General features: G+C 38.8%; 3 protein-coding genes across 3 annotated transcripts; all 3 read right to left on the bottom strand.

Moving 5' to 3' along the window:
- Positions 1-346: 346 nt before the first annotated feature.
- On the bottom strand, positions 347-6,750 carry nucb1 (nucleobindin 1). The gene is made up of 13 exons (XM_041967858.1): positions 6,672-6,750; positions 5,640-5,763; positions 5,451-5,558; positions 5,238-5,370; positions 3,257-3,360; positions 2,948-3,133; positions 2,761-2,851; positions 2,609-2,667; positions 2,363-2,455; positions 2,187-2,276; positions 1,040-1,210; positions 824-935; positions 347-735 (listed from the first exon to the last, which is right to left on the bottom strand). The coding sequence occupies exons 1-13, from the start codon at positions 6,674-6,676 to the stop codon at positions 662-664; spliced, it is 1,350 nt and encodes a 449-aa protein (XP_041823792.1). The 5' UTR covers positions 6,677-6,750; the 3' UTR covers positions 347-661.
- Positions 6,751-7,457: 707 nt separating this feature from the next.
- ccndx (cyclin Dx) lies at positions 7,458-8,917 on the bottom strand. Its single transcript, XM_041967872.1, has 5 exons — positions 8,846-8,917; positions 8,663-8,815; positions 8,344-8,559; positions 7,746-8,057; positions 7,458-7,607 (listed from the first exon to the last, which is right to left on the bottom strand). Exons 1-5 carry the CDS (start codon positions 8,915-8,917, stop codon positions 7,458-7,460), a joined length of 903 nt encoding a protein of 300 aa, XP_041823806.1.
- A 5,704-nt stretch (positions 8,918-14,621) lies between these two features.
- Positions 14,622-24,680, bottom strand: tbc1d17 (TBC1 domain family, member 17). The gene is made up of 17 exons (XM_041967843.1): positions 24,566-24,680; positions 22,843-22,938; positions 22,101-22,178; positions 21,895-22,006; positions 21,628-21,811; positions 21,372-21,483; positions 21,033-21,203; positions 20,525-20,650; positions 20,317-20,420; positions 19,815-19,909; positions 19,598-19,714; positions 18,482-18,582; positions 17,180-17,279; positions 16,858-16,955; positions 16,559-16,675; positions 16,377-16,463; positions 14,622-15,331 (listed from the first exon to the last, which is right to left on the bottom strand). The coding sequence occupies exons 1-17, from the start codon at positions 24,590-24,592 to the stop codon at positions 15,170-15,172; spliced, it is 1,887 nt and encodes a 628-aa protein (XP_041823777.1). The 5' UTR covers positions 24,593-24,680; the 3' UTR covers positions 14,622-15,169.
- Positions 24,681-26,469: the final 1,789 nt, after the last annotated feature.

Below are 26,469 nucleotides of genomic sequence, written 5' to 3'. Positions count from 1 at the left end.
TGCTACAAAGGCTGCAAAAATGGCTAAACCAAGACTAAGCCTGGGATAATGAGTGCAAATGATTGTGTGGTGTGTTATCTGCAGCTCATGATCAAATTACAACTGGGATTTAAACCATTTTATAATGCAATATAAACTGTTAGTGACAACAGTCCGAAGCAATCAGAGAAACACTGCCTGAGATCGGCTGGTAATTTCATAAGTCAGGTTTTAAATGAATGTTTTTCTCAGGGTTTCCACTCCTGATCATGTATATAACCGTAGCCTAAAGTCAAACTTTAAACTATATAAATGTGTAATCTGACAAGCAATAGGAGGTAAAGAAAACACATTTTCCTGAAATAAGTTTGGTTTGGAGATTTAAATAGACTTTATTTGTGATTTAACAATGAAGATTCTGCATGAATGAAAAGCTTCACTGAAACTGAAGACACTTTAACATGCATGTACTCACAGCTGGTGTTATGAAATCTTGAATCTAATATAGACCACAGAGATGAACACACAGCACAATATGTCATGGTAAACAAGTCGCTCTGCCTGAATTTAAACACAGCTCGCTGCGTTCAGTTTGCAGAACTGTTCTGGATTCCTGTGTCGGTGCAAGTCAAAATGTGAACCTGTATGTTTGTGTATGTGTGTGTGTGTCACAGATGCTGCGTTAAGTGTGTATGGGCAGATTCTGTGGAGGCTCTGCAGGTAGATTGTTCTGGGCTTCAGCTGGAGCTTCGGCCTCTGTTGGAGAAACACAGGAAGATTCACTTGATGCAAACCTAACAGCAAAGGCGGTACAGAGGTCCTGCTTAGAGGATCTGCATTTTACCTTCAGGTTTGTGTGTTTGTGGTTGAAAGTGTAGCTCTCCATTAGGACCTACAGGAGGCTGTCCACCTGCTGCCGGCTGTTCCTTCTGCCTCTGAGACATTTCTAGCACTGCCTGGAATCACAAACATTTCATTCAAATTACTCAGGCTCTGTCCTCATACAGACATGACTCTGCAGGAATCCACTTCCTTTTTTTGTCCATGGTGCAGCAGTTACCTGTTGGTACTCTCTCCTCTGGGCCTCCAGGGCTTTGCCTCTCTCCTTCAGCAGTTCCTGCTCCTGACGAAGAGTCTCTGCTTTCCTCTTCAGCTCCTCCTCTTTGTCCCGGAGCTCTGCTTCAAATCGCTGGAGCTCTTCTTCTGTGTACACTGGCTTGGCATCCAGAGTCTAGGAAAGAAAGGCATGTATGAAACACACAACGTTATCATTTCTATTACTGTAAAAGACATGGGTTCACATGAGCATTGCAAACCTAACATTAAGTTTTTACTCATGGCTGGTGATTGTCACCATGTCAGATAAGTTATATTTTGGATGATAAACAATCATGGATTGATAATGTTCACTCATTAAGAGAAATGAGTGAGCATTTCATTTTGTACATTTGGTGGCATAATTTGCCAAAAAAAATGGGGGGGAGTGACTGGAAAATTTCTAGGACGTAGCATGAACTGCAAGTGATTAACTTTGATTTCAGTCCAAATCTGCATCTGGTTCTAGTTATTTATTTGCCCACATTAAGCAACGGCAAAGGCATGCAGTCTGTGACTACAAAAGTCCAAGTCCAGCTGTAAGGAATCCATTAAATACAGCCTGTGTAACTCAGGGTTGTACATTTGGAAGTGTTTAATAGTCTGGAGGTATGATTACATCTTTTTATTATTTACTAAATCTAGATGTTAGCCCACCCACATCTCTTTTTCTTTGACTATTTCAATGCTATTCTCAGTTTGGCCCCCTTTGATACTAGGGTCGCTCAGCCATTAATGAGTCTTGAGAAAGACTCACTTGCTACAACAATCCAGTTGGCCAGCTTCCGCAGCTATTGGCCACTGGCTCAGCCTTGCTTCTGCAGTTTTCTCTGCACAGCTTGTGCAAAATTCTTGTTTCATTGGTTTCTCACACTCAAAAAGTAGTCAGGTCAGTCAGATCAATATTTTATATGGATGCACATAGGCAGTTTGACCTCACCTGAGATGCCTTTCTTGATTTTCACACACACATTTACTCAGGCAACATAAACATTATTCACGGCTGCCATATGTGCAAGTTGCAAGCATTAATCTCTCCACTTCACCGTGGTTGTACTGGGACAACAATCACCTACTTTCCTAAACACTCAAACCACCTCTGAGCTATTTACCTCCCATTCCTTAGGGTTACTGAACTCCTTTTTCTCTGTGGATTTGAGGAACTCATCCAGGCTTACGAGCCGGTCTTTGTTTGTATCCACCTTTTTTAATACAAAGAGGGAATCTGCATCAGTCAAAGCAAAGCCATGGAAAATATGCAAGAGAAAAGCAGATTAATAAGAATTACATTATTCATGACGTGCTCCCTCATCCTCAACCTTTCTTCCTCCATCTCCATCATGTCATCTTCCTCATTCTTTGGATCATAGACCTTCTCTAGCTGGAAAAGAGACACAAGCAGATGTTAATTGTTACTGTGACCAATACAGAAAAAAACAGCTGTATCTTGAGACAGACCATCCACCCATATGGCTAACTGGTCTTATTAGGATTTTTAAAAGCCTCAGTTTTAGGTAGATCAAGGCTAGCATACCTCCTTTGTGAAGAGTGCTTCCAATTCTTGTTCATCTAAAACACCGTCTTCATTTGTATCTAAGTAAAGCAAAGGTGAAAAAAGAAACATTTTCCATATAAAACACAATAAAATGACTGAGCAGCAGTTAAAAGAGAAGAGCTTTTATCCACCATGCAGTTTGAAGAAGGTTTTAGGGTTGAATTCCTGAGGATCCAATCCGTCCGTCTCCTCCCAAACTTCCCTCAGCTGAGCAACGCTGCCCTGAGTGTTAGAAAATGCAAAATAAAGACTTAAAAAAATGTATATTTGTTCTAATTAGATAAGATAAAAGTTAACATGAATGCATCTGTCTCCTACTGGAGAATTGACTTTAGGGTGCTGTCTGTGTTTCTCCTTCAGCTCCTGCATCCTTTTCTCCTCTTTCTCTCTCTTCTCCTGGTCCAGACCCCTCAGGTACTCTCGCCTCTCGTGCTCCTTCAGCATCTCATAGCGCTTGAACTCCTCATGTCTCTCGGCGTCGTAGTTCTCCAGGTCCTTAGTGGCCTAGATGAAGAGCCGGCAACAGAGAAGCCATCACCTTCAAAATTTTTTAAAAAGACGAGGTGGCGTGCAGCAAAAAGCAAAACTTCAGACGAAGACCATCTGTTTACAGCTGCAGCGTCTTACCGTGGAGATCAGCAGCTCCAGGTCTTTTGCTTCAAAAGTGTTTTGATTGTGTGGATCCAGATGTTCAAACTGCTTCAGCAGTGAGGCGTGGTCCATCTGAAGGCCTGCATGTGAGATGTATCAATTACAAACACAATTATTTTATGCTGCACACATTACCAAACCACACATGCACAATGCCAGATTTACTACCATGTACATTACATTACATGTACATTGCCTCCTGGTTGTAGCTCTGCCAACACATTCAGTTCCAGTTTGTATTTATGTCTTTTTAAACTCAAATATGTGGAAAGCTTTGAAGGAATTTAGCAGTTGGGTACCCAAGATTAGATATTAAAGATTTGTACCTGATCACATATGAAATAGTCATAATTTCCTTTGTTAACGACAGTGATGGCTTTGAAAATATAAAAATTATGTTGAGTGAACGGAATGATGGTGTCTTCAACTGAAGAAAGTCAGCTGTATGGAGGGAGAGCCGATGCCAGAATCTATGTGTGTGTTACACGATGTGTATGATAAACAACTATTTCAAATCGGACAGCAAAGCTACCGGCATTATCCAGTTAATATGAACAACTAAAGAAGTTTTAAATGAAAATTTTCTTTGCTGACCCGACACAGCTTTTGGAAATATCTGTCACTGAGAGATAACAAAGAATCATGATCAAAGGGAGAGACCATTTAGCTGTAAAGTTCCATCTGTTTTATTTACTTTGTCCTGCATTTTAATGCCAGTTTAACAAGTAAAACTTGAACAACAGATGTATCCATCTATAGTCTAAGAGTAAATTATTTAGTTTGAACTGGGCACCGATAAGTAGGAGGGAATTCTGTTTAAAAAAAAAAAGAAAAAGAAAAAGCTACCAGATTGTTTTGGTTATTCTAGGAGTTTAAACTTAATTCAAAATAATAAGCCGTCAGAAAACTTTGAGTTTTTCATTGTGAAGTGTAGAATAGGGCTGCAACGATTAGTCAACGTTGTCAACAACAGTCGACAATGAAAATAGATGGGGACCAATCAGGAAACAAAATGGCGGCAGAGGAGGTAAACTTGTGAAATAAACTAAATACGTGTGAAATTTGTAAAGCGGACCTTGCGTACTACGGAAGTATGTCTGCAATGCTCGAACATTTAAAGAGGAACATCGGACTTACATAACAACCTCATGCAAGATTTCAAAGCTGAAAGTGAACTAAGATCCATTTAATAATTATGATACATAATCCCATTAGTCCACTAGTCGTTTTAATAGTCGGTGACTAATCGACCATCAGAATAGTCATTAGTTGCAGCCTTGGTGTAGAATAAGACTAAACTCATTATGGCGTCATGCACCTCAAATTACAAAACATAAATACTTCTTCATTTTATCCTTTAAGTTATTTATGTGAATATTTTTAGTTTATTGATGAATTTTGAAGCTAGAGACAAAAATGCACATTCTGAAGGTGACACTCTTTTTGATCTCTGATCAACCGAATTTAATCGGTTCAATCTCGGTTGAAGACACAAACGTTTGTGCTAAAGATGATGCAGTCACAAGAATGAAAGGGACAGAAAGACAGGAGCAAAAAGAAAACCTAACACTTTTTTTCAGTCAGTAATGATCATTTAAGTGATTATACTAAATAATTGCTCACATTGCATGTATTTTGTGCATATGATACCTTAATATCACATTTCGGTTAGAAATGTGGACTCCAAACAGTAAACATATGCTTGTTTGAAAAAAAGTGCAAGTTTTTAAAATATAATCTTCTGAACCTATCAGTTTCTAGCATTTATGATTTATACAAATATTTTATTTGCAGTACTTTACTATATTTATACTCTGTAGTAAACCTCTAACACAACATATAGAAAGAAAAGTATTGCTGTATAGTAAATGATTAAGCTACTTATTAATATACTACTTAAACTAAAATTTTGCTTCTTTGTGCTTAATCTACAATTTAAAAAACTGTGCCCACTCACTTTGTGTGTTGGTGCTGTCCAGTTTGGCCTTCAGAAGCATCCTGAGCCGAGAAACCTCCTGACGCTTCAGCTCATCCAGCCGGGTCCTGACATGATGACCTACCAGATCCAGCTCTTTACTGAGACGCCCGTTCTGGTGGAAAACACAAGAAAACTTTACCAACAACAGCCCGAGAATAGAGGAAACAAACACCAGCAGAGCAGGACACTAACCTTGATGTCCTCTGTGTTTGCCGTCTGTAGTTTCTCTCTGAAGTGAGGATCAGTCTCCAAAACCTCGATCACCTCTCTGAGATACCTGTCATAGTACAGGCCAGTGTCCTGCAACATGAAACAGACTCTCAGCTGAACTGCATACCACAACGACATAATAATTATCAAGCCAAAACCTCATATGCTTACCATGTTTTCTTCCTGCACCTCCTCTTTAGGCTCCTGGTTGCCGCCATTGCGATCGATGGGCACTGACCACACCACAGCAAAGATGGAGAGGAGCAGCAGCCAGCCGGTTGTCAGGTTCATCCTTCTGCAATACGAACATCAGTGACATGAACTTCTTTTATATATCACTTCTACCACATCATGCTCAGCCTTAAATACAGAACACGCAGCCAATCAGGACCCAAGGGAAATCTATTTGAACTATTTCACTCAACAAACTGCACTTCCTTTTTCTAAAAGAAAAAACAAAACAAAAACAAAACACAGATTAAATGTCTGTAACCCAACAAACTAAATGCGGGTTTAAGCATTTTTTATATATAACGTGTTTGATCGACCATTTCTCCACTTTAATAATACAATGTTGTATTATAGATAGTTGGAAAGCCTGATTAGTCACCTTCACAACAAGGTATAACTTGTAAGAACCATCATCTCTAAATAAAGACTTCTTTTCCTCATACTGATCACCAGCCTGGTCACATTTAGCTGTGGGATGGCATCCCATTTCTCAGTCAGGAGGTATTGAAGGTCAGTCAGTATGGTTGTGTCACTTTTTTTGTGTGTGTGCTTAAGCCGAGAGACTCCTCAACATGTCGTTGTTCTTGCATAATAACAAAAATCTTGCATCTGCCCCCCCCTTGTGTATAGCTAGCTAATGAGCTAATAGCTGGGCAGGGACAACACGGATGTGGAAAGAGGCGTTAACAGGATTCAAGACAAGAAATGAATGTCTCGCTTGTAAGAACAGCCTTTAATGGCACGGATAACAGAGCAAATATTAGATGTGTACTTAACGTTTTGATTATTGATCCCTGAATTTAATTTACAGGTGATATAAGGGTGATAGAATAGTCTAGAACAGTTCTGTCTACGTTGCATCCATTTAACCCGCATTTTCCAACTAATTCAACATTACGTGTTAGCTTATGTTAAATTCGGGATCACAGGATTTTAGAACATTGGGCAAATATAAAATAGCTCGTGTCTTACCGCATGTATGCTGTAAAATCTAGTCCAGTGCGCCAAGAACGAATCGCTACTGCGTCGGATAAAAGTGACGTCAACGCTTTTCCAGTACGCTGCTTTAAAAGACAGTCGGAAATAAATAATGCAGCCGCAATTACTCTGAAGTTATATAATAACATAATAATAATAATAATAATGATAATAATAATAATAATAATAATAATAATAATGAAGAATATAGAATAAATAACATGTAAGTTTCCTGGATGTCTAAATGTCGCTCTTTAATATTTTCAAATTTAGCAGGAAAACTGTTAAACATTTAGCCGAACATAGCATTTTGGAAGTACGTGAATATAATCAGCACGTGAAAGCATCATCCTTCCTAAATAAATCAAGGACACAAATCTGAACAAATATTTTTTTAATAGTTTAGAAAATATATATTTGTTAAATGTTTAATTCAGCACTCCAAACAAAGTTACGTTTTAAACTAATATAAATAAATTAACATAAAAAGAGCCAATAATTGCACGTGGTCATAAATAAAGGTATAAATATTATCCATCAAAAATAACATCTAGGTCCACAACAAAATGAACAAAAATAATCAAATATGGCACATGTAGCACACAAAGTTCACAAATAAATAAAGCAAAAAATAAATTAACAGTCACATGATAAAGTATTTCAAAGTTAAATAAGAACATGTCATTAGCTTGCTGAGGTCATAATCAATTTATATCAGTTTGACTGATGAACTTAAAGAGTTTTGATTGATTTATTCTTTCAGTGCAGCTGATTCAGTGTTTAGAAATCAATTTCTCTCATGTCAGTTGGTGTTCCAGGCCTTTCGTTCTCCACTTCTTCCTCCTTCTCTGTGGGCCCTTGCTGCAGCCCACTCCTCAGACGCTGTCTGAGGGCATATTCAACCATCTCACTGTAGCACTGCAGCACTGCCTGGGAATTAAAACAGACAAAATTAATACGTTTTGCAAGCATTGCCTTGTATTTGGTGTCAACATCCAGTAAAATGTGCCCTTCAATAATAAAACTCATACATTTCAAACAATGAACCTAATCTTAATTTAGACTAACCACATCTGTTTGGCACAGCTGTGCAAGTACTTCGGTCATGAGAGCAAGCTGAGAGGGCGCCTTGTTGCCCAACCCTTGTAGGGCACAGTTCAGTGATGCTGCAGCAACAAGTGAAGGTGGAGCTCCCAAAAAACGAATGTCACAGATGCACATGGCTGCCAGCGTGTCACTGTGCCGCCTCAGTGTGGACAGTAGCCCCTGCTCCGAGTCTTTTCTCTCATCCAGAGTGGCAAGAAAATGTGGGAGGAAATCCTGGGGAGTCACTCCTGCCGTGTCCCATTGAAGGGTGGCAAGAATGACACGCTCCATTTCCTGGTAAAGGGAACAGAAACGTGGATTTACATTAGTGCATAGTTTCTCACTTAGAAGTACAGACAAAACTAAAGTTATTTTGGTACAAGTAGATATTAATCATTTTAGTCAAGATCTAATGTAGTTAATGGGCTTTCAAGTTACATCAGTGTGAGAGACATTAAAGTTAGCACTAAGAATAGGGACCCCTACAGCTGTAAATGACCGATGGGATTAGCTTTGACAGTGTCTGGACCTTTAACTCAACCTGTGTAGATGCTGTGAAAACGTAGTAAAAAGAACCCACCCTCAGGTTTGAAGGCTGGAAGCTGTATTCAGCTGCTGCACAGAGGGTGTCGGCAGTAACTGTGTCACACTCTGAGAGTTTTGAGGCAATCAGGATGCAGCCAGCAGCCAGGCAGTACAGTGAAACAGGTACAGACAGAGACACAGACAGGAACCTGTCCATCAGAGAGACAGACAGGGGGAAGACCGCCTCATCACAACCACAGTCACAACACACCTGAAAGAAAAGAAACACAGACAACATCAGTACCTTAGTGGTTGGAATGACATAACTCCCTTAATGCTGTAAGAAAAATCTCAAGAAGGAGGGAGTTTCACACCTCCAGGGCCCATTTGGCGAGCTCCTCCCTGCGCTCTGGATCCCGCTGGATGAGGGTGATATAGAGCATGGAGGGCATGTACCTCTCCTCCATGTGAAGCAGCCTCTGGATCACTCGATGCCCTGACACACTGGGGTCCCAGGCAGCTCGAAGCTGACGAGACCCCCTGACGAGTCCCTGTACTTGTGCTTCACTCTGTTCTTGGTCCTGAATCTGGTCGACCTCCACCTCCTCGCACCAGAGAGACACAGACATTCCTCTGTCCATTTGCACAGCCTGGGTTATATAAATCCAAAAGGGAAAGAATAAGAAGAATCTCTGTCCCTCTGTCACTTGAGGGGGTCTTTATGTTTTGCAGCTAAGTGAAATGTGGATAATCCCTGCAGATCCGTGCTTTGTCTTGTTTTAATAAGTCTATATGAGGCGCTCAGCTGAATATCACTCCTCACTTTTCTTTCAGAGTTTTATACCCGGCAGGGAAAGAAAGAGAGGGGAGTGAACGCGAGGGGAAGGGAAGACACCCCAGAGAGGGAGGTGGGGACACTCGTGACTGACATAAAATAATAGTAAGACAAATAAAGTCTGTGCGACAATTGCTTCAACAGGTGGGGAGAGGGAGAAAGATGGAGAGCAAGAGGAGAGAGGGAGGCAGGGGAGGAGTGAAGAGGAGCAGACAAGAGAGGGAGTGGCCCGCAGGGACCAAGCAACAGCTTGTCTCCGACAGTGAAAGAAAGAGGGGAGGAAAAGAAAAGGCAATGAGGGGAAAGAGGAGAGGAAAGGTCATCTCCAGACTCTGACAATGGGCATGGATGACAAAAGGACGAGGGTGTTTGTTTACAACGTGAAAACAGGAGGAAATACTTCAAATTCTGGACAGATTTACTGCCACTAAAAATAGCTTCAACTTTTATATCTGCTAATTTCCCAAAATTCAATTTTAGCCCCTATATTGATTCTATTTTAAATATCTTTATAATAGTAGAATTTTTTCTCGTTTCTCATTGCCTTGTAATGGACTTTTATTAAATAATGCCAATTTTAATTTATGATACATTTAGCCCTAAAATGTCTAAGTTGAGAAATCTGGATAATTTTATCCTAAGAATAAACTATCTCAGTATTCAGAGCTGGAAAAATCAAATTAACTGATCATTAATTTTAAAAAATATGAAAAGTTTAAGGCATAAATGCACAAACTTCACAAGTTTTGACTCTGGAAATTTTCTGAGTTTCTTTCATTTCTGCATGTAAATCATACGTTTTTGGATCTGGGAATATGTTTTTAAACCAAAATAAGGTATTTACAGATATTACAAAGGACTTTGTGAGATCATGTGGGTTATTTCGTACTATTTGTAATTTTCAAAGTACAGCAGACATTTTCAAATGAGGCAGTATTCAAACAAACAAGCAACAAATTATTTGGTTTCTGAATAACATAGCACTTTATCAACAGGTTAATCAATAAAAGAAGGGTTAGGAGTATCCTCAAACATGCGATTCTTGTGACTTTCACTTATAAGTTTTAGAAACGTCAGCTCATCCTCATCTAAGATAAATTTAGTCAGAATAAACCAATCAGGTTTTAATTCTACTTAAATGCAAAAAGCAAGGTTGTTTTCTTTGAATGTGTTCATCAAAGTTTTTGGCTCTCTATATGTTTTCATTGTCAAAGCAACCTGTGCACCGTAGACCTCCCCTCCCTGTGCCTGTGGCAATCTGCTGCTCGTGTTTAAAGAGCATCGAAGCCACCGGGGAGGGCTGGGTGAGGTATGTGCAACAGACAGTGGAGCCGGGCAGGTCAATGAGCCGTATTGTCTCCCTTTACAAATCAGTGTCAGACAACAGGCCCTGGCCTTCTGCCTGCTGCTGGCTCCTTGCACAAACACACACTTCATGCATTCATGAGGTAGACACACTTTTTACACACTCCCCGGGGACCCCTCTGACGGTCACAATGGGGTCGCACTCACCAGCAGAGATACAGATTGTATTTGACACAGTCATTACAGGTGGCTTTTCACACATTTAAAGCTACAATGGCAGGTCGGGTTCCAAATGGGAGTTAAATGGACGGCTGCACTGACACCATGTTGGGATCATCATGACTTGATTTTAGCCAAGCATCAATTATTCATGATCTGTCCAACAAAGAAGTGAAACCCAGTTTCACCAGTTATGACTAAAACTCAGTTTCATACATAACATACAAAGAAAATGAATCCAATTTCTGAACATTACGTTTGAGCAGAACATGATTTTAAACAGAATAGCTGTTCTCCAAAAGTTAGGAAGGTGTGCAAAATGTAAATAAAAGCTCAATTTAAAAAATGAAAACAAAAAAAAAATGGCCTAAAAAATACTTTTATTTTCCCGTTCTTCATTGATATGGAACCTCAGGTGCTCAACCCTTCAGAGGCTCCTCTGTTATGTTTTCTATTTCATAAAGTACTGAATTTTTTAGTTAGTAACAGCAGGCCCTCGCCTAGAATGACTGGTCTGGACTGCATGCTGGTCAGTTCAGCACCCTTACTTAGTTATTTGTTATTCAATCTCTCTGATATACAGAGACTTCTGTAGATTTCCTTGAATCCATCCATCCATCCATCCATCCATCCATCCATCCATGATTACACCCAGCTGACTCAAATTATGAGGTCACTAACAGGCTTATGGGGGCAAGCTGTTAAAGAGATCCATTTAATCTTAATCAGATGAAAGAGCAGAGAAACATCAAAAACTTGCAGAGTGGTGGATCTCAAGAATTTGGACAACCCTGCTTTAGATCCTACCTAACCTAACATTAGAGACGGATAACATGCATGTGATCTGCAACATGAATCACTCATTAAAGCACAGATGTGACTGGACGATGGCGACCGATGATTAAAATTCTTCCAGACAAAAACATTTTTTAATCTATGAGTAAATCCAGTAGCCTACTACAGGTAACTACTTCAGCATTGTGTACATGTGTACTGCCTTTTTTCTATGTGCCTTTGAAGGTGTTACTCAGCCCAAACGGTGGCCTTGCACCTATCATACAAAACTCAGAGAGTTCTGGCTTCACACACAGAGTTGTTTGTCCCTTCAGTGATACCATTTGGTGGCACAAGTAGATATAAACAGCTCATTCTAACAGAATAAAAACATAGCAATTATTTTAGTAAAATGATTAGATACCAATAGAAACAGTTCTTAATGTTATCTCAAAATTCATGTCATTCAGCTTTGATTTTCCTAACACGCTGAACCTCCATGTCTTGACTGTGGAAGAAAACTCATCCAATCACATGAAAAACACACACAGTTAGTTTTCTCAGCTAGTTTTGTGTTGATGTGAGTTCACAGTGTTAGCTTGTCTGAAGCTGAAAATGATACACAAATTCAAAGTGAGGACAAAGAAAAAAAAAAACAACTTTTCTCAAATTCAAAATTTAGTATTTTGTTATTGTTCTATTTTTAATCATATAAGAATTAGAAGAATTTGGAATCCTTGCATTCTGTTTCTGCACAAGTATCTGTACGCAGGTCAGTTTCAGTGTTGCACAACTTCTTTTTAAATAGTGAAGATGCAACAAATTAAGACAAACACCAACAACAGCAACAAAAAATTAAGATCCTACTCATCACTAGGGAATAAAACAAACTCCTGCACACTATGTTGCATAAATACGTTTGTGACAACTGAGTGCTCAGACGTTCATCAGGCAAACACTTCTTTTTTTTTTCTTTTTACCATAAGTCATCTTAGATAGATGTTTTTTTTTCTTTCTTTTTTCATGTTTTTTTAAAGGACAGATTCAAATCTCGAGCACAGAGAGATCTCTAACCTCAGATAACAGCTTCTCTGCATAATGACCACATGAAGAGACCATAATCCTCCAACATTTAGTCAACTGTAGCATTAGTGAGAGAAAATTGGGCTTAAAGCTGTCGACAAGTCTTTTGGCCATAAAACTGGCTTTGAGAGAAGCTGAAAGCAGATTGAGTTTGAATGAAAGACTGAGTGAGTTTGCCTCTGCCAGTCAAGTGAGGTCAGGTTGGGGTGGTCCCAGAAAGAGGAGGAGGAACTCAGTGACAGATCGTTGGCCTGTTTAAGCAGCTTGCTAAATTCATACACCGCAGCTGTATTCAAACAACATGGATCGAAAGGGTTGGAGACGGTGATGCAGCCAAAAGAGGAGTGCAGCAGGTCCTGAGAAGGAGGTGTGGCGGCCCGCCCCTCATTTTCCAGCTCATTTCACAGGACGACAGAAAAACAGAGGTCCTATTTTCCCCTCAACCATTCACCTCAAATAGACACCTGCTGGCTGGTGGTGGAGGGGGGAGAGGACGAAGTTTAACCTGTTAAGTTAAGCCACTTAGTCAGGGTGTGGTACCACTTTTTTCTCTCCTAATCGTATTTAATTTTTTACTCTTAACATGTAAATTCCCATTAACTCAGAGTAAATATGTTTAGTTAAAACATTGTGCTGAAGATATATTTTTATTTTACATACCCTGATTATTTACTGTCATTTGAGTAACATGCATAAAACAATTTTTTTAGGTATAGTGATTACAATGAATAATAAACCAAATGACATTTAATTAATAATAAAGTATCTAAAATAACTGAAGAAACTGCAACAATCCCTGGCTGGTCAACTATAAAGAAAATTAATAAAACAATTAAAAAGCAAGAGATTATTAAACACAGGCCTTATTTTAATACTTCTGATTAACCATTTCTTTCTATTTCTTTTGAATTTCTTTCTAATTCAAATGTTTGTTTAATTCCACACTCAAAATGTTCCACAATTTAATTCCACATGAAACAGAAAAAACTCTTTTTGTTGTATGAGCAGATCAAATGTGTCACTCAGCACAAATATTCAGAAAGAAGATTAAAAAGAAGGTAGCAGCAATCTCCTTTTCACAGCTGTGACCTTGTTTTCCAAAAGCTCTGGATGTCGCTGCATCGGCACAGAGGACGAAGAGTCCTGACATTTCCTACAGTCTGCTGTGCTTATGGTGGTTATTGAATAATATAAATAAATGGTAATGGTAAATAGTAACACACACACACACAAAAACCTAATTTGAACGTATTTTCATTATGGTAGTGTGCCATCCATAAAAATGTAAAGATTGCCACACAATCTAATGCGGCATGCATATTAGATCTATACAGTTTCTAAAAACTATAGCATGGTTTTATGGTTGAAATTTTGCTCGGTAATGGCTTGGGCCAGCTCTGTGACATATTGTTAAGTATTTAAGGATTTTTAAACTGAATGAGTTTTCCTTTCATGCCTCCAGACAACTTTCTATCCTTTACAATCTTAAACAAAACATTAAAATCTTTTCTCAAGGTAGTTCTCTCTTTCAGAGGAAAAGCTTCTTTACACACTGAATTTCTAGTTTGTAAGTCTACAGCTTAAGTTACTTTGTAAGTTAAGATCTGTAAATATAAATATAATCTGATAAAATATAAAATCCTGACTAAAAAGTGGAATACAACCATTTGAAATGACTACATTCATTACCTTAAACTTTACTTACTTTCTCTAAGATAAACTTACTTAAAAAACCCCCCAAATAAATAAATGGTCCAAATGAGTGATGAATGATTTCAAATGACAACAGTATTAGACTTTTAATACTGAAGCTCAAATGTGTGAGAAGCATTTTAATGATATAGGAGGAGTTTTGATGCAGATGAGTGCAGTGGTTCCCACCCTCAGGACTGGGACGCTTCAATAAAACATTAAATAAAGAGAAAAATGGCAGGAGGGGAAAGATTAAAAAGAAATTAATCTCCGGTTTTCTCAAGCTTCCAAACTGCACATTTGTATGAATGAAAGGACTTCCAATCACTGAAAATAAACAGTAATGAAAATGAATAAATAAAGTTCTAAATGGATCTTTGGTAAACTGAAAAACATATTAGAGATGTAAACACTTAAATAGTCTGTTTTGTTAAGATTTAAACATTTATTTGGTAATACTTTTCAGATGTAAAATGCTTTTACATTATACAGATGATTACAAGGCTTTAAATATATTACCACACAGCATGTGAAAACTACAAGGCATGCAAAAACTTTGCATAGGGCAGGAATGGCATCATATAGTACTAACATGGTGCTGCCGGTCAGTTTACCTTTCATCTTCTTCCCTTCTCAGATACATTGAAGAGGTATGAAATTAAAAAGAATTTATCACTGAAAGCATGGCAGTGCAGAGGAGTACAGTTTCAGAATAATTAATAAAACAGCAGGAATAGACAAGAGGGAGAATGACAGAGACACAGGACATGTAAATAAAAAGCCAAGCTGTCAAAAGAGAGCGGACACACAGGAAAAACAGCACTGCACATGGATGGAAACACTCGGGATTCATCATGTTAAAAGAAAACAGTCTCAACAGTGCCCCCTGTCCCTGACAAGAAGGAACAACAGTCCTTCCTTGACATGTTTAAATATTTTCCATTTATCTTAGTCCAGGAGCTGACGTACAGATTTAAGGGTAGGTAGGAACATGTGTTGAATTAGAAGCAGCAGCTCCTGTCTGCGATTGGCTGAGGAGGTGCTGCGTCTCGCTGGTCTGGGAGTCTGGGCTGTTTTCCTCTGAGCTGGACGCGACGTAAAGGCCCAGAACCTGCTGCACTTTAACAGGAAGCTCCTGCGTTGGACATTTGAGGAGCAGAAAGAGGGATTTATGAAGTGTTTCCACCTGAAAATTTTAATTTAATCCAGATTTGGGAGATTTTTGTGTGTTTGAAATACAGTTGTATAACTAACTATGACAAATAAGTTTCAGATCAAAACTTTTATAAATTTAGAGATGTAACGGGAACATTTAAGAACAAAGAGTTTTTTTTTAATTAAAAATAAACAAGAGGGAAGTCATTTCTCCATGTTATGGATGTGTTTATGAGTGCGTACAGAAGCAAGAAACTATGATAAGGTGTGTGTTTACACTTACTAACAAACTGTGTTTTAAAAATTGTTAGGCTATATACTTGGCTGTGTGGAGACTTTTGTTATTAATATGCAAAAATTGTTTTTATTATGTAAAGCTCTATGCACTACTTTTTGTATAAAAACTGCTTTATAAATACAGTTTGATTTGATTTATTGTGTAAAACACATTGAATAACCTTTTTGTACAAAATGCACCATGTAAATAAACTTGCCTTGTTATTTTGCTACTAACTAACTGTGCAAACTGATAACAGATTTAGCATATGTTGCTTTAAAAAAATTAATTAAAAACAAATTAAAACATTAGGAAATACATGATGGAGGAGAAGCTGTTCTGGTGGTAAATATTGGCTGAGTGGCAGTGGGGTCTGTATTAATCTACTAATCCAGGAGGTGAGGGGTCATGAAGTGTTTTGGTAGCAGTTGGTATAAAAATTGTGAACATCTGACATCATAGTTGTAGTTATGTAACTGTTAAAAAGGGGCAGGAAAAAATAAGTTTCTTTACTTCTACCTTTCCCTTTTCAGGTACTTGTCTTTTCCTTTTTGTGTGCAGAACAATATAGCAACATTAGAAATCTGGTGCTTCCACAAAATCTAGAACTTTACCTGATTAGCTAATCCGTATCTATCAGGGATAAAAAAAACACTATTAGAACCGAACCCACAAGGCTGTTTCTGGACCCAAACTGAACAAACCCACAGACCCTATGCTGAATCATGAGGTGTGCAGCAGGTCTTACTTTGCACTGAACCAGCTGCAGGTAGATGGCCTCTGCCTCGCGCATAACCCTCTGCAAGTCCAGCTTCATCGTCAACTCGTTGATGTGCTACAGATCAATCAGGACGAGGAAGATGAGACTGCTTTTGCCGACTAAACATATCGATGTAATCTGTAATGTGTAATGATGTAATGTACACACACCTTCAAAATAGTGTTGAAGTCGTGGTTTGAGCCAATCAGCTCGCCTCGCTGGGACATCAGGATCGAACAGGCGATCAGCAGATGGAAGTTGTCGCAGGGAAGTCGAGTCCAGAGAACCTGAGGCAAAAAAAAAAACAAAAAAAAAAGGAAGGTTAGAAAATGTGAAAGTCAACATAAAGCCAGAAACAACAATCAATGTTATTTCTTTAGATACAGTGGAAATAATACATACTGTATGTGCTTCTGCTGTTTGTCCATGTTATACAAGAATGCATCACATAGCACAATAACACACTCACTTCCCACAAGGTGAGGATATCCTCAAAGGAAAACTCTCTCTTGAACCAGATGAGCAGCCAGCGGAAACAGAAGCAGAGCGAGCCACTGTCCTGAGAGTCTGCACAGCACACACAAAAGTAGAAGATGTTTATCCTTTAAATGAGGAACATCTCCTCATTTTCTATACACCTCCAAGCTCATCTGCAAGGTGCTCACACCATCTGCATGTTCTTATGAATATAATGAATTACTGTTCTGAAGTTTTTGAATCATAGCTCCTCAGCTGGTTTGCTAGTTGTTTCTGTTCTACTTCCACTGCACTTCCCCTAGAAACGGACTAACCCAGGAAGTCACACAGCTCTGGGTCCAGAGTCTTCAGCAGGATGCTGAGTTGAAGGAGCTGCTGCTTCATGGCCTCTTGAGACTCTTCAAAGTTCTGATGCTGTAGAGACAAACAGTGAAAAAAAGGTCTGTTAGTGATGTGTGTTAGCAACTATTTTCAATTTATTGACTCAGATGTCCTGACATGAAAAATACAAGCATGACAAACTGTATAGATCCATCAGTGCGAGATGGTAAATTTGTTTAGTGGCTAATGAGCTGCAACTTATTCAGAAATCCTCCTATCCTCACCAACACAGCTGCAAAACCTCTGAATCCACTAAATCTGTGTTTCTCAACCTTCTTTTCAACATCTTACTCCCTGTATAATCATTTTTAGGCCAGGTCTCCCTAAACTATTTTGGTTCAGGGGCCAAAAACAACGCACTATGATCTCTAGTGGGCCCAAACAAAATGCTAATGATCTATACATAATGAAAACTTTACATTTTCCCTTTGTTTTAGTGCAGAAAAGTCAAAACACACTATCAAGATGTTTACATTTATTGAACCATCCTTTTAGAAACCTTATAAACCTGACATTTCTGGGGGAAAATAAATGCAGTTTCAACTATATTTTGCCTCAGTCACACATTCACATATTTTTATTTAGTTTATTTACATATTTTAATTTATATTTTTATTATATATATATATATTTCATATTTAAAATATATATTTATAATTTTAATAAAATATATTTGTTTATAAAATAAATTATACATATATTTTAATTGTATTATAAATAATATTTATGTCTTACATTTCTATCTATATACATTTTAAAAACTTATCTAGTTCTTATTTGATTTGGAACTGTATATACATATTTGACTTATTTTACATATTTTACATATTTACTCATTTACACATTAATTACAACTTCCAAATCCCAATGAATCTACAAAATCCCAAACATTCAATCATAGATATCTGACATGGAAAGATACAGTATGTACCATCATGATTAGAGTAACTTTTCAAGAGCTAGAAGTTACTTTAAATGTACGTATGTGTACATTTCCACATATGTGTAGTAATCCTAACCACCTGTTTTGACTCACCCCATAATAAACACTGAAGTCAGATCTAGTAAGTAGCAAAGATATAACAAGTTATCCTCTTTTTATATGATTTTCTCATGTACCAACTGGAATGTCTCAAGTACCCCAAGGGGCACATGCATCCCCATTTGAGAAAATGCTCAAAATCCAAACCCTAACCTAATTTAGGGTTAAAATCCAGAAATATATTTTTACTAACCACCAGCTCCATGAAGCCTGTCAGACACCAGAAGGACTCCACTTCGTTCTGGGTTACAAACAGGATAGGAGAAAGGAGGTCACTCATCCCCTGGACGTAACCTGAATGGATGGAAAAGAAAAAGAATTGTTGGGTGGGGGTGGGGGGGGGGGGGGGGGGGGGGGGGGGGGGGGGGGGGGGGGGGGGGGGTATATATTCAGGTACTGTTGCTGAAATAGAAAGTAACATTGCCAAAAGAAAAAGAAAAATGAATCAAAAGTTGCGACACTGCCTGCGTGTCCTGCAGGGAAAGCTGACACAGACAGGTAAAAACATACTCATAGGTTCAGTGAAGAGGAATCACACGATTCATCGTCTTCTTTCACATCAGCTGTATAAAATGTGGTTTCTTTTTCTTTTTGGTTAACCGTTTTGCTTTGTCAAACCGAAGCAAGTAACTCCCAGGATTCAACACCTTGATTCTTTTCTTTTTCTACCATTCAGCTGTAGATTTAGTCCTGTAGCATGACATGCAGTGGTTTCAGCTAGGCTTCAGCTGTCAGTCAGATAGCCTAGCCTAGAAGACGACGACTCCAAGCGTTTTGTTATTTAGACAACTTCATGCTCGACTCTGTGGCTCCTAAGTGTTCAGCTCATGTGGCTGCAAAATGACTAACCCTTCCAAATAAGCCATACTTATTAAACCATACAGTAAGCAGTAAGAATGGACTATCTCATGTGTTATTGTTAGTGTGACATTTTATCATCTAACCTTAAGAACTGGTAAGAAATAAACTAGTTTTGTTTCTTTTTTTCACTATTATGTCCTGATACATAAAACCTTCGAATAGAAAGAAGGTGTCCTTTCTTTATCACATTAATGTATGTGCTTTAAAAGCACTTTGTAATCTCCTGTTTGGACAAACCTCGACAATTTTACCGAAACGTTAAGCTCCATTAATGGAGTAATAACCACAGTTTTATGAAGATTAACTGAGGCACAAAATTCCTGTTTTTTACTGTCTCACTCTTCTCTTTTTACACTCTATTTAAGAAACTGAGCAAGATGGCATAAACAGTGAATTATTAAAAGGTAGTTTGTGCAACGTTGTTTTCCTGCATCTCATGAATACACACCGAGATCAAAGTTGTACATGCAGTAGGTCATCAGGACATCATGAAGCAGAGTCAGTCCTGGATTGTCATTCCCAGAGAAGAATGTGTTGTTTCTGTCTGTCCTGTTGACGTCCCTCTCTACAACAGAATAAAGACAGATCAGCATCTGTAGATCTGACAGGCAGCTGGCTGAAATGATGATTAGATCTTCAATCATTTGACAATTTGCAGTTCTGACCTATCAGGCTCCTGTATCCTCTGAGGAGGGAGTTCCTCATCTCTTGTTCTTCACTAACAGACTTCCACTGCACCTTCATTCTGAAATACTCATCTCTGCAAAGAGGAAAATTAAAGCGACAACCTTAATAATAATAATGATAATACATTTTGTTTATAGAGTGCTTTTCAGGACACTCAAAGTTGCTTTACAGTGGGGGAAAAAGAATAAAAATGTCAACAAAATCCAAAACATTAACAATTCTTAGGATACCTCCTTATATAAACTCATTTTAGCTCATTAAAATAATTAAAAGCAGCTCTGAAAAGATATGTTTTGGTGTTTTTTTTAACGTCAGGTCAGAGCAATCACAGATGCGTTTGGGGAGTCAGTTCCAGACATTAGGTTTTAGGGAAAATTTTTTCTTTGCAGAGTTAGATGAGGAAGTCAGCAAACAAGGAAGTGAGTAACCCAAATCATCAAAGAGGACTGAGAGTGAGTGTTCAGGAACGAATTCACTCACGTTTTGACACGAAGAAGGTCTTCTCTTTCCTTTGTAGTGCTGTTCCATGAATAAAAACCTAGGAGAAACTTCCACACTTCTTTCCTAAGTGATGGTGTGATACCCTGGAAGACACACGAAGGGCACCGAAGAAAGTATATGTGGTTTAAAAAAAAGAAAAGGGGGGATAAAAATAGAGGTTGGATTATTGCTCTTTCTAAGGTCCTACCCCTCTGAACACAAGTTCTTTGACCCTCTCTGGGTTCTTCACACGTCCCTCAGAGTCCAGAAACTCGGCCCATGTCTTCAGAGGTTGTCCTCTGGTTACATCTGGTCTGGGACCAAGCTCCAAGCCCTGAGAGGGAAGACAATCACAAGCATTAACGGAAACACCCACATCAGTCTGTACTTTAGACCCTTGTCCTTTGACTGTTAGTCAGTGATGCACACTTTCTTTTACATTTGACTAAATTAGTCTATTTACTTTAATCTCAACAGGATGCGTTTCTCATGTCTTATTCTGTTATTGTACATTTTGTATAGCAAATGTTTAACTGTAAATTTTTATTATAATATTTTTTTCTATTCTGTAATATTTTTCCAACTTGAATTTTTTTCTGCTACTTGCTGCTGAAACACCTGAATTTCCTAATCTATGGGATGAATAAAGTACCGTCTCATCTCATATTAGAGGCGAATGTGGCTCTGAACCATTCTGTTTTCATAATTTTTCTTACACAGGTAATGAGTTCAAATCCAGGCTCATCATCAGGTTGCGGGCGCAGACTGGGATCCTGCCCAGACCGCGAGTGAACGGGGGACTCTGGAGGCCGGACTGCTGCCCTGAAGAAATTTGTGACTTTGGAGAATCCACCAAATGTAGTAGCATATGGGTCCTGGATAAATCTCTGCTCGAGATAAACAAAAGCAAAATAACAAACAACATTGTGGGGCAACACTTTGCTGCATTACTAAAAAGTAAAAAACATTATACTAAAGACTAGAACTCTAAAACTCAGACAGATATAATTTAATGCTGTTAAAAATGAAAAAAATGTTACATTCTCTAAACTTACCGAGACCAGATCAGCGCCTCCATCATCAAAGAGCTGCAGCTTGTCGAAGGACTGAGAGAGAGCACCTGAATCATGCGGGTATGCAAGGAAAAGCCGCCCGTCAACTGGCGACCTGACGATAACAAGAGAAACTCTGTAATGTCTCCTCCCTCGTTTTATGTCAACAAAGATGCAGACTTTCCATCTACTGTAACATTAACAGCTGTCTGACATTGACAACATGGTAGAAACTGCTGTTAAAATGAGTCCTACTCACTGGTCCAGGATGATGTAACGGTGCAGAGCCCTGAGGAGTTCCCTGGTTCCTCCTCTGTGGAAGTGCAGAGGAGGCAGTGGGTGCCCACCTCTGCTTGTCAGTACCAGAAAGTTGCGACCCAAAGAGAAACGGGCCCTTCGGAGAGAGTAAAGCTCGGAGAGAGGCAGAGAAAACGCCCACTGACCTGCAAGAGAAACCAGGATATTTCGTTTTACATCTTTTCTTTACTGAGTCATTTGCCAAAACATGCTGAAGCCTGAACTTTACCTGAATCCTTGATTGGGACTGGCTCGCAATCTTTCTTAAAAGTGCTGATAACCGCCCAATCTGGCTCATACCCAGGGTCAAAGTTTGTGTCCTCTTCCCCTCCGTCACCATCCTAAGAAGGAAATCAATCGATGAAGGCTAATTTTAATTTATACAAAATACTATATTTTTTTCTTTTTGCATGTCACATGGTATTAATTGCAGACCTTTTTGGTGTAGAGTACAGCAGGAGCATTGCGCCCCTCATCCTCCAGTGGGCTCCACTCCAGAGCTGGCACTCCAGCCTAATAAATAAAGGGACAGTTTAACAAACAGATAACTAAAGTTTTAAAAAAGGGTTTTCTTTTTCCTTTTAACTATCAATGTTATGCTGAAATCCATCTTTTCCAGTAATAATCTAAAGACCGCTTTGATCACCTCAGGACTGGATTATTGCAACTCTCTGTCCTTGGGCATTAGCCAGTCTCTGTTGTCACATCTGCAGCTGGTACAGAATTCTGCAGCCAGACTACAAACGGGTACCAGAAAAACAGACAGCATTTCTTCTGTACTAACATCTTGCCACTGGCTTCTGTTAAAAAAAACATACTTTTAGACTTTCCCTGGTTAAGATTAATTAGTAAGGGACGTTGTGCCTTTGCGGCAGTAGTTCTAATACAGTAGAACAGCCTTTAGTAAATTAGCCCTCTCTATTCATATTTGTTCTCACTGGCTGCCTTTAACATAATACAATTCTAAATATTTTTATTTTCTTTGTAACGTAAGGTTTAATTTGATTTCTCTTTGATGTTTTTGCTATTCCGTTGATATATATTTGTTTGGTTATTGTTTCTGTGCATAAACATTGTGTCATGCTCTTTAGTCATCTTTACTCGTCTGATAGCTAGATAGATTTTATGATTTTTTATTTGTGCACAGGCACACTTGGCTAACACAGATTTTGCTTACCCGCTCCACAATACGAATGAAACCTGGGATGGTGGTGTCCTGGTTGCTCCTCTTGGCATTTGTGTGGAGATACACCCCCTCCTTCTCAAATATCAGCTGGGAAGAAAATCATCAAAAACACACGCAGGACCCAGAATGATAAGTCATTGACTCTGGCAAATGTAACTGTACTTAATAGGGTTTCAATTATTGATTACTTTAGCATTTCATACTTTATTCAGTAAATGTTAGAAAGTAGTGAAAATGCCATGTACATTTAAAGAAAAAGAAAAAAAAAAAAACAAAGCCCACAATGATAAACTTTATCTGGAACTTTACATTTCCGAAAAAAAAAGTGGCAAAGCTGGAAACAACATAGTTGTACTAGTTTTCTGGTCAGACTGGCTCTGTTTTGTTACTTTGTAAACTGAAATACAGACGGCAAACACTGCTGCTGAAACTAGAACAAAAAATAAGGCAGGTCTGGATTTGCAGTGTTACTTTATGTCTTGTGTTCAAAACTAACATCCAAAACAAAAACCTGAATTTTAGCAGTTATATTAGGACAATTGTGAAGTTAGCTTATCATCACTTAAAGAACATATCAAGGATTAAAGGGCTGATGACTCAGCAGGATTTAGAAAAATTTGTCCATGCATTTATCTTTAGTAGACTGGACAACTGTAATACTGTAAGTCTCCCAAATGTCCATCAGACAGCTGCAGTTAGTTCATAACGCTGCTGCTCGAGTCCTCACTAAGACCAAGAATGTAGATCATATAACTCCTCAGATCTTTACACTGGCTTCCTGTCTCTCAAAGAACTGACTTCAAAATCCTGCTGTTAGTTTATAAAGCTCTGAATAGTGTAGGACCAAAATACATTCAGGATCTTCTGGTTTGTTATGAACCAACCAGATTCCTCAGGTCATCAGGGTCAGATCTACTTTCTGTTCCCACAGTGAGAACTAAACGTGGAGAGGCAGCGTTCAGCTTTTATGCTCCTCACATGTGGAACAAACTCCCAGAAAACTGCAGTCTGCTGAAACTCAGCAGTTTTAAATCAGGGTTGAAAACTTTTCTATTTGCTGCCTATTATAAAAACAACTATTAAATTCCCCACACTGGAACTCTATTTCTTTCATTTGATCTGTTTTATTTTAGATTTTTTCCTTTTTTGTTTTTATTTAAGTTCTTTAATTTCTTTTAAAGTTTGTTTTTGAGGCGCTTGTTATTGCTTCCTGCACCCAGCTGTAATGCTTTTAATGTTTTGTGTAAAGCACTTTGAATAGTCTTGTACATGAAATGTGCTATACAAATAAACTTGCCTTGCCTTACTGTATCAGGTGTAATCACAGCACAGAGACAATGACACAGTCATATCACATGATTATGGGGTGACTAGTTCGTCAAGTCAGTGAGTGAGAACGAACATACCTATCAGGATAACTTGTGTAGACTGTTTAATATTGATGTATTTACTTCGTGAACGAGCTATCACGTTCATATGATATTACAGCTAAATGCAAGTTAGTTTGACCTCTTATGAACAAACACATAGCATAAAGCGGACAGTTAGCTCAGTTTCTGTATTAAACATTATCGATAGGCGAAAGCTAGTCTTAGCATTGGCTAACTGTTGGCAAGCTCTGGTAGTTTAACTCAGCATTCCACTACCGAGTTGTTATAATTCATAAATTAAACAGTAACAGCTGAAAAAGATAAAGGAAAACTTTTCACAATACCTTATAATCACCTCCGTTCTCCCCCATTTTTCCGTCGATGTGTCGATGCTTTGCTTTTCCAAAACAATCGTTACGTCATACTTCCTGTTCCCGAGAAGTCCCGCCCACCAGGAGACGTTTTGTCCCAAAGAACCAATCAGACTGCAGGGCATAAATCCTCCTTAGTCAGAAAACCTCAGTCATGTGTGTCCAGGCTCTTGATTGGTGGCGTATGTTTGTTTACGTATGCCCGTGTTTAATTACTATGTATTAACCACCAGATGGGACCAAATCTTTATTCTGATTCATCCAAGAATTTCACTGTCGTGCAGACATTATTCATGTTGTGTTGTTACATTGAAATGAAGCTACTAGTGTAAAATTTCTGATGCAGTCCTCAAAAACCATCCAACCAGAACAGAAGATAAGCACGTATGTCAGTGCTGACATTAGACATAATGAATAATAGCCATCTAAACTGGACACTTTTAAGTGATATTATTCAAGTTATCTTTGACAATACAATAAATTTTGACTTGTAAACAATATATGATTGTATGTAATACCAGTTAACAGTTAAAACACGCATACATTTGCCTTGAAAAGCTTAATGTATAGGAACTTTAGCAGCTGGCTAAAACTTGACTAGATTCATTGCTATCTATTCAGTGTGATGATAACATGTCTGTTGTATTAAAAACTTGTGTTGTTGTGCTACATCTAAAAACTGATAAATAAATTTGGTACCTTTAGGCCCTTTCTACATCCAATATAAACAGATGCCCCGAATGACCAGCCAAAGTGGATAGTTGAACAGCTGTAAGTTCAGGCATAAACAGTCAAATTGTTTAGAACTTGGTCTTTTTTCTTGTTGGTCTGATGTCTCTAAAGAATAACTTTTTAAAAGCACAGTCCAAACACACAGATTTATCTAACTCTTTAAACAACCTGTTTAACTTTTCAATGGTTTTCAGACATTTCTATCTCAGTTCAGACTAAAACTATCTGAATAGTTAACACATAGATATCTTGAAATATATATCCTACAAGGAAGAATGTTACTGTTTCATTCATTAATATTAAGAATGTAATTTAGATTTGGACAAGTGCCATTATGGTTATGTCTAGAGGTGATACAGACAGGAGTGTGATTTGATTAAATGTTACAATCGCTTTCCATAAAAACGTGAGAAAACTATTCAGGGGTGCTTGAGAGGAGGGTCCATCGGATAGTCGAACCTCGGATTGAGGAGGAGCAGTGTGGTTTTCGTCCTGGTCGTGGAACAGTGGACCAGCTCTACACCCTCTTTGGGGTCTTTGAGGGGGCATGGGAGTTTGCCCAACCAATCTACATGTGTTTTGTGGATTTGGAGAAGGCATTTGACCGTGTTCCCCAGGGACTTCTATGGGGGGTACTCCAGGAGTATGGAGTGCCAGACTCGCTTGTACGAGCTGTCTGGTCCGACCGGTGTCAGAGCTTGGTCCGCATTGCCGGCAGTAAATCAGAATCGTTTCCAGTGCGGGTTGGACTCCGCCAAGGCTGTCCTCTGTCACCAATTCTGTTCATAACTTTTATGGACAGAATTTCTAGGCGCAGTCAAGGTGTCGAAGGGATCTGGTTCGGTGGCCTCAGGATTGCGTCTCTGCTCTTTGCGGATGATGTGGTTCTGCTGGCTTCATCGGGCCGTGATCTTCAGCTCTCACTGGAGCGATTCACAGCCGAGTGTGAAGCGGCTGGGATGAGCACCTCCAAGTCCGAGACCACGGTCCTCAGCCGGAAAAGGGTGGAGTGCTCTCTCCAGGTCTGCGATAGGGTCCTGCCCCAAGTGGAAGAGTTTACGTATCTTGGGGTCTTGTTCACGAGTGAGGGAAGGATGGAGCGGGCGATCGACAGGCGGATCGGTGCGGCTTCTGCAGTGATACGG

Source organism: Melanotaenia boesemani, chromosome 2 (assembly GCF_017639745.1).
Source record: "Melanotaenia boesemani isolate fMelBoe1 chromosome 2, fMelBoe1.pri, whole genome shotgun sequence".
In the NCBI taxonomy this organism is placed as follows: Eukaryota; Metazoa; Chordata; class Actinopteri; order Atheriniformes; family Melanotaeniidae; genus Melanotaenia; species Melanotaenia boesemani.
This window is presented reverse-complemented; position numbering and strand designations above follow the sequence as displayed.